Genomic DNA, 8,905 nt, shown 5'->3' with positions numbered 1-8,905 from the left:
GGCCTGCCAACTCTCCTGACCTGAACCCCATAGAGAATCTGTGGGATATTGTGAAGAGAACGTTGAGAGACTCAAGACCCAACACTCTGGATGAGCTAAAGGCCGCTATCGAAGCATCCTGGGCCTCCATAAGACCTCAGCAGTGCCACAGGCTGATTGCCTCCATGCCACGCCGCATTGAAGCAGTCATTTCTGCAAAAGGATTCCCGACCAAGTATTGAGTGCATAACTGTACATGATTATTTGAAGGTTGACGTTTTTTGTATTAAAAACACTTTTCTTTTATTGGTTGGATGAAATATGCTAATTTTGTGAGATAGGAATTTTGGGTTTTCATGAGCTGTATGCCAAAATTATCTGTATTAAAACAATAAAAGACCTGAAATATTTCAGTTAGTGTGCAATGAATCTAAAATATATGAATGTTAAATTTTCATCATGACATTATGGAAAATAATGAACTTTATCACAATATGCTAATATTTTGAGAAGGACCTGTAAGACCGACTGAAAACAGTGGAGTCACATGTAATAAACAACGTTGCTAAAGACAGAGATTTTTTTTACTTACAAATTCAGCACAATATTATTAGTCCCCAGTTCTACTTTCACTGTGGCTTCTGAGCTGACTTTAAAGTTTATCTGTGATCATATTTTAAAGCAAGATAAAAATTAAAATCTTGGATTTAAAAAACATAGAAAAGTCCCATTTCCATTGTTTTCAAAGTGGATAAATAATTTAAATAGAAACCTTTCTAACACAACCATACACTTTTGAGTCACACCTTCTAAAACAAGAGGCACTCCCATATATGTACATTGATGTAGAGTGTGTAATAACAGTCTGGAAATCTATAATAGTAAACACATCATTGGGTTATTTTCCTGTCAAAAATGGCCTATTTTTGGAATATCTCAAACTGATGTGTGGTTGCTTACTGAAAACACAGAAACAGAAAAAAGCCAATGTTTTTGCTGCAGGTATCATCTATGCACAAAGTATGCAAGCTCCATCAAAGTAAAACAGGTAGGGATGACAGGTTTCTCCTCTTTTAGCTCCAGGATTAAACACAGCTGGAACATGGAGTACTGAGCTGAACACAGCTGTTTTCTCTGCAAACTGCTCATGTAGTTTGGACAGACTTGGAATAACCTTTCAACAGGAACACTACTATAATGCAGTTAAACCCTCATGAGTAAAAACACAGACTATGTGGAAGTTATGTGGGGAAAAGTGAGATTTGCACACCCACTGCATGGTGAGCTATTCTGGTGACACAGTGGTGGAGAGTAACATTTTTCTGCAGCCCTATGCACATCAGAGTAGCAATGCTGATCAGAACCAGAGCAGAATTGATGTTTATCAGAATATAACCAGAATTTTTGTGTTTTAAATGACAGTTTCTGTTACAAGTCATCATTCAACACTGCAGTGAGTTAAAGGCAGATGCAATTAAATCCCTCCTCTAGGTGCTGGTTTATTATCTCTCCAAACTACTGCTCTCCAACAACAGATTTCAAAACGTCTTGCTCCTTACTGGATCATGAGCTATGCAAATCGTCAAATCAAATTTGAAATGGAGACTTTGCTTTCAGTACTTTTTTTTTAAAGTCGCATAAAATGCATACACTCAGTGTTTTTTGCCCAGATTTCTGTAAGGGGCTTCAGATACCAAAGCGTCTTATCCTAGAAAAAGTACATAAATAGACATGATGGTATAAAACGTAAAGTGCACATTGATCATTTTTTCTCATGGCTTTTCAGGTTTGACGTGCCTCAGACTTAGAAGCTTCACACCAAAGATGCCGTCATGGCTGCTGAGAAAACATGTCCAGCCTTAATTTTGCATTCTTTGGGACATAGGCTCATACCACCTCTGGCTTCCCCATGACCTCCATGCCCACAGGTCCTAATATCAGCATTTGTAAAGAATAATGTTTCCCCTTTCAGTGTGTTTGCCATCTGCTATGTTCAACAGATCAATATGTGGGCAAACTATGTATCAGCTCAGTAGCCCTGGCTTTTTTGGTTCATGCTCGGCAGCAGGTCTTGTTGGGGCTGAACAGGGTCGAAATGTGATGTGAACAGACTTCAGTTTAGTGATTGGTAATGGACATTGTCATCTGCATGAGCAGAAAAAAACCCACTGTTTTCCAAACTCACAGCACTCCAGCCAAGCCATGGAATTGTCACAAGCAACCAGCAAGTCTAACCCTTTTTGCAACGATACACTGCAGGCTTTTAGGATATTGCAATTCATTGGCAGCTTGATGTAGTCTTGGAAAAATGCACGTTTTGGCAGCACACATGAAGTACAGTTAAACACATATTTGCTGTGCTCTTCGTGATGCTCTGGTGGTTAATGGATTTTTTTTATCAGTTCCTTTCTGGGTTTGACCACTTTCTCATTTCATGAAAAACGTAAATGTTTCCAGAAATGTCTGCCTTAATGTGGTTAGCTTTTTTTTTTGTTTTTCACCAATTCCCTCATAACAAATGTATTATAATTTCAGGGCCACACACAGATTAATCTCTTATAGTCTAGTTTACGATATGTCAGTACAAATGCAATAAATAAACTTAACTGTTCTAAAACTTAAAACATTACAATGAAATATATTCCCTCCTTTCCAGTCAAAAGGCCTACATAGAGAAGATGTTGTGGAGAAATTCCTCCACTCATGAGCTGCAGCTGAAGCTCTACAGTCCTGCTGCGCTCTGTGGACCCTTCGGGTGATTTGTAAAGTTCTCCTTTTACGCCTGCTTAGAGATGTTATCAGAGGCCCGGGAGTCTGCTCTGTCTCTCCACTCAGGTCTGCAGACCCCGTAAAACAGCAAGAACACTAGGAACGTGTTTGTCACTGCTGTGGACCATAGCGGGGAACAGTGTCTGGGATTGTGGTTTTGGGGCCCCATAGCCACACCGAGAATCAAATCTCCCACAGTAGGTATTTATGAGTAGGGGTCTTTTTCTGTAGATTCTCTGTCAGCCATGGATACACCCTGGAGGGAAAGATTTTTCTGTAAAGATTGCAGTGGATTTTTAAAATAACCATGAAGGAACATGGGTGGAACCGAGGGTTTATGATTTGACTCTTAAGGCAATAAAAACGTCTAACATGGAAAGGAGCAGAATGCTGAAATATGCAAGTTGGCAAATGAAGTCTTTTGCTAAATTGTGTTTAAGTTTAAACACTTGATGTAAACCCGGCATTAACACCTGGATGTAGCACTGTTCCCTCTGTGTGTGTGTTTTTTGAGGCAGGGGGGCTCATGTTTTTTCAGTGGGTCAACTTGGCAAATGGGTGGGGTTAATTGGACCTCTAGGAAAAGTGAAATGCTTTCATTTAGGCTGGCACAGTTTGGAGAGCCAGCAAGGATGAAGGTGTATTTTTGTCTGTAAGAAGGTTATGGATTTCTTACCCCCAACTCAAGTGTAACTAGAGCGTTTTGCAACATCTAATGAGAGGATATTTTTTTGACTTCAAAATGATTTACTGACAACACACAAAATATCTGCAAGCTTCGTTGATTTAAACCATGGCAACAACAACCCTGACTGGTTTCTCAGTGATGAGCCTGCTCAGCCTTGCGTACCTGAGCTGGGATCTGATGAGCCCCAATCAGGTGGAAAATGAGCCTGACCCAACTTTTAATGTCAAGTCTCCTGTCCAGCAACCTCCTCATATAATCTTTATCATGACAGATGACCAGGGTTTCAATGACATTGGCTATCACAGCTCTGACATTAGGACACCGGTACTGGATAAACTAGCTGCAGATGGTGTAAAGCTGGAGAATTATTACGTGCAGCCCATCTGTACACCATCCCGAAGTCAGCTCATCACCGGCAGGTAGAATGCTTATCTTGGACTGCTGTTTGTTCTTTGACCTATTTCCATTTAGAGATAAAAAATGTACTGGATATTTATTTTTGCTTGCAAATGTCAGCTTAAAAAAATAAAATTTTATGAATCAATTTTAAAGTAGTTTTGAAATTTCTTTCTAGCAGAATGTGTGGAATTGCCATATCATGCTTTTCCTGTTAGATAAAATGCATTTTTTTGATATTTCTTTTAATTTGGATAACTAATTTTCTGAAACTAACTGGCACCTGGGATTCTACAAGAAGGAGTGAAACTAAAACAAAGACAAGACATAAAGTGTTTTTTATCTTTATCTGAGGAACAAAAAAACTGACCACTGCACTTTAAGGATCCTAATCCATGTATGGTATCTTTTTGACTGTTTTCCTTAAAGGGGACATATATTCCTAAATAGTCTTTTTTAGCCTTTAAATATATTTTGTTGTGTACTTGGAGTCTGTAGGAGAGGAGAAAAGTTGTTAGTCTCTCCAGGTGTTGTGGAGATATTTTTATATTCTTTTTGGGTCATATATTGCTGTCCGTTCAGTTTTCTCTATGATCTGTTGCGTTTTTCCAACAGTTACGTTACAGTATTTGCTGCGGAACAGCTAAATAAGCTCATGGACTTCTGGCTGATCAATTTTGTGTATCTGCTATATTTATTTCTCACTGAGATTTTGTAGTCCAAGCTCAAGTATGCCTACGCAGCACAAGTTCGGTTCGGTTGTTGGGTGTATTATCCCCAAACAATTAATTACACCGTCCCCCAGCATCAGAACCTCTTCGAAGTGCCAGGTTAAATTTTATTTTTCATAGAAATGTTCCAACATTGGTGGGGAAATATCCATTTCCCCACTTCAAGAATGATTTATTCAGCAAACTCCTCCAGTATCAAGAAGGATTTGCTGAAAGACTTCATCTGATTAAGGGGTCAATTCCTTCTGTCTATGGAAACAAAGGAAACAGCAAGCTGCAAATAATGCTAAAATGACAACAAACTTTATTTTAGACATTAATTTATTGTGTGTTGATATGACATCCTGGCCATTGTTTTAATAGCAGTAGCATCGTGCCTTCTGATTATGTTAGTGATGTGCGCTGCTTTTAGCTCCTTGAGGACAGAACCGTACTGCGTGTTTTGAATATTATTATTACATAAAAAATGTTGCATTGTTTTGCCATTTTTGTCTTGTTTCTGAGGCGCTAGATAATTGTTATTAAATTACAATAATGGCCAAATGGGTTAAAGTGCAATGCTCCTTGAGCTCGAGTGGGGCGGGGTGTGAAGTGCCTCAACAGCATTTAAAGAGGCCACACCAAAATGAGCTGCCTTTTATTCCACTTTATATAGAGCACAACTGAATGATTTTAGTGCGAAAACGATGAATTAAAAAGCATATGTCCCTTTTAAATGCTGAAATAGCAGCTGTGTTTTAGCATCTGATGTGTTTCCTTGCTGCTTTTTACAATAAGATAAATAGTTAATTCATTTCATTATTTTTGTGTAGATTTTAAACTGCATTTTAAGATTATTTTTGGCATTTAAGGATTGAAAAAAATTGCATAAAATGCAAACATTAAAAGAAAAAGCAAGAACTTTTTTACACTTGGAGAAGACCCTTCTTCTGCAGACCCAAACCCCTTCCAACCTTACAAAAAAAATGGCAAACAGCTCTTCTTTTCACTGCCGGATGACAAGGTTTCCATCGGATAGAAAATTAGATAGCTGCAGGGCATTGACACATCTTCTGATTGTGCTTACAAAGAGGGGGCGGCGCTCATTTCCCACTGACTAGAGATGCAAATAAGTAATTATATCTAGAACTGGAATTGCGCGTCAGTGCTCAAAAAAACAATTAAGTTCGAAGCCATGCGAACCGAGACGGTTCATGAAGAAGAGTTCCTTCTGTGTAAAAACGCTATGAGTAAGATTTAGGAAGACACAGCAGTCGCTCACACATAGGGCAATAATGTAATGGTGAGTTAAGAACACTTGCTATGTTGAAGAAAAACTAAATCCACAAAGTCAATGGCAACAAAAGCTCTGTTAGCGACTTCTTTGAGGAGACAGACACAACTAAACAAACAGGACCTGAGTCTGTGTTACCATAGGGCATGAGTGTCACACTCCAGTCGTCAAACACTGGTGTTCTACTTTAGATGTGTGTCTGCTTTCATCACACTTGAATTAAATAAATAAGTCATTAGCATGACTCTGCAGAACTAGACTGCAGGCTGAGGAAGTATTTCAGCCATTTTATTTGGGTGTGTTGGACCAGGGACACATCTAAAAGTTGCTGGACACAGGCCCTCAGGGACTGGAGTTAGACATTTCTGATCTCGGGGATGAAAAACAGAGGACAGAGACAAGACAAGAGAGGCACTAATTTCTTCAATGACTTGGTTCAAGGACAAGACATGGTTAAAGACATAATGAAAGGCCAAAGTGTCTCATCTAATCAAAGAACATTATGTTGGCAGCAGAAAATGAGTCATGGTTAAATATCAATAAAACTGGAAATGTATATCTACTGTGAAGAGATAACATACAGAGGAAAAACAAAGTGGCAGTCATAATTGCAAATATGCCGATAAGTAGCAAAAGAAAACAGTGAGGAAAAGATTTCAATAACTTTGTGAAGGGACAGAGCAATGCCTGAAAATAAACAAAGTACTTATCTGTATCAGTTTTGACCTAATGTTGAACATATCAGAATTGTGCAACAGAACATGTAACCCACTGTATATTTGTCTTCTTAATATTTACCTCTAAAGGTACCAAATTCATACTGGTCTCCAGCACTCCATCATCCGTCCTCGCCAGCCCAATTGCCTTCCCTTCGACCAGGTCACACTCCCTCAGAGACTTCAGCAGCTTGGCTACTCCACCCACATGGTTGGCAAGTGGCACCTGGGATTCTACAAGAAGGAGTGTTTGCCCACTCGACGAGGTTTTGACACATATTTAGGCTCTCTGACGGGCAGCATGGACTACTACACGTATGAATCCTGTGATGGCCCCAGGCTTTGTGGCTTCGACCTCCATGAGGGGGAGTCAGTTTCTTGGAGACGCAGGGGTAAATACTCTACACATCTGTACACACAGAGAGTTCGCAAGATCCTGGCAGCCCATGATCCTCTGTCCCAGCCACTCTTCATCTTCCTGTCCTTTCAAGCTGTTCACACACCTCTGCAGTGTCCTCAGGAGTACCTCTACCCATATAATGAACTGGAGAACTTTGCGCGTAGAAAGTATGCTGCAATGGTCTCATCTGTAGATGAGGCTGTTCGTAACATAACCTATGCTCTCCGCAAATATGGATACTACAAAAACAGCATTCTAATTTTCTCCACTGATAATGGGGGCCAGCCTTTGTCTGGGGGCAGCAATTGGCCACTTAGAGGACGTAAAGGTACTTACTGGGAAGGTGGTGTCCGAGGTTTAGGGTTTGTCCATAGCCCTCTCTTAAGAAAGAAGAGGAGGGTTAGTAAAGCACTGGTACACATTACTGACTGGTATCCCACATTGGTGGGATTAGCAGGCGGCAATGAGTCCCTTACTGAGGGGGTTGATGGGTACAATGTCTGGGAGGCCATCAGTGAAGGAAAAGAGTCACCCAGATTTGAGATCCTCCACAACATCGACCCTTTGTACAACCATGCACGCACTGGCTCCCTGCAGAAAGGATTTGGGATTTGGAATACTGCCATTCAAGCCTCCATACGAGCAGGAGACTGGAAACTCCTGACCGGAGACCCTGGTTATGGAGATTGGATCCCACCTCCTATTCTTCCTGGTTTTCCCAGAGAGTATTGGAACCTGGAGCGTCACATTAAACCCAGCAAATCATTGTGGCTCTTTAACGTCTCTGGAGACCCCTACGAACGGTTTGACCTGTCTGAACAGAGACCTGATGTTGTGAAAGAGCTCCTAGCCAGACTGGTGTACTACAACCGGACAGCAGTACCAGTAAGGTACCCATCAGAGGACCCACAGGCAGACCCCCAATTGAACGGAGGAGCCTGGGGTCCCTGGATGGAAGATGAGGAGGAAGAGACCTGGGATTACCAGAAAGAAAACATGGAATGGAAGAGGAAGCTTAAGATGTTCAAAAGCAGGTCAATTTTCAGAGGACTCAACACAAGGATGATGTCTAACAGAATATAGAAGCAAAATAACTGAAACAAATCTGGCTGACATTAACTTTGTTTATACAAAGAATACTTTAAAAGGTGTTTTTACTCAAAGAACAAGGTTTCTGTGAAACTAAGCTGGAGCGTATTTTCCCCGGATCAAGAACTCAATTGCAATATGAGGATTTGTTTTTGTGATAAAACAGATTTACTGAAGTCACCACACAGTGCATGCCAGTTACCTTTTAAAATCAACCTGAATTCCACTTATGTCTACATTGTGCCTAAACTACAACGTTATGAGATAGATGTTACAGATGGACTCAGGTTCTATTTGCCCTCAAGGAATCATGAGACACGTTTCATTCTCACAAGATCTAACAGCTGATTGTTTTTTTTTTAGTTTAGATGTTGGATAGAAACTTGTTCTTCCATTTAAGTGTATTTGGGTTAATGTTTGATATTAAAACCTCATTCCATCTAAAAATGGTTGATTTATCACAGCAAAACGTGGTGGCTTGAGTTGTGTGTGAGGATTTTTGCTGTACAGATTTGCTGCACAAAGCTGTTGTGTTGTTTACCTTTAAAAAAAACAAGATTTAACCACCTAGTTCATTTTTATGAGCCTCAATTGGCTGCAAACTGATATTTGCACCTAGAGCCTGATTTCAAAAGATCTGATTCCCACTATAGCTTCTCCTTGTTAATTAGTGGAAACTATTCTGATTTAGATAAATATATTTGTCTTCTCAGTGTCAGCATGTACTTTTTTAGGTTTGAGATGATAGTGAATAAAAATACATTTTAATCAGTTGTTCTTATGTAAAAGTTACACAATATCTTTACATGATACAAATTTGTGAAACTAAAAGGAATTTTCATTAATAAAATTCTGCTTACTTTA

The 8,905-nt window shown here is 39.8% G+C and overlaps 1 protein-coding gene across 1 annotated transcript; it reads left to right on the top strand.

Annotated features, from left to right (window-relative positions):
• The first annotated feature begins 3,375 nt into the window (after positions 1 to 3,375).
• arsia (arylsulfatase family, member Ia) lies at positions 3,376 to 8,905 on the top strand. The gene is made up of 2 exons (XM_047353766.1): positions 3,376 to 3,855; positions 6,643 to 8,905. Exons 1-2 carry the CDS (start codon positions 3,542 to 3,544, stop codon positions 8,033 to 8,035), a joined length of 1,707 nt encoding a protein of 568 aa, XP_047209722.1. The 5' UTR covers positions 3,376 to 3,541; the 3' UTR covers positions 8,036 to 8,905.

This window comes from Girardinichthys multiradiatus, chromosome 23, assembly GCF_021462225.1.
Source record: "Girardinichthys multiradiatus isolate DD_20200921_A chromosome 23, DD_fGirMul_XY1, whole genome shotgun sequence".
Lineage (NCBI taxonomy): Eukaryota > Metazoa > Chordata > Actinopteri > Cyprinodontiformes > Goodeidae > Girardinichthys > Girardinichthys multiradiatus.
Note: the sequence above shows the minus strand (reverse complement) of the source record. Positions and strands in the feature narration are given on the sequence as shown.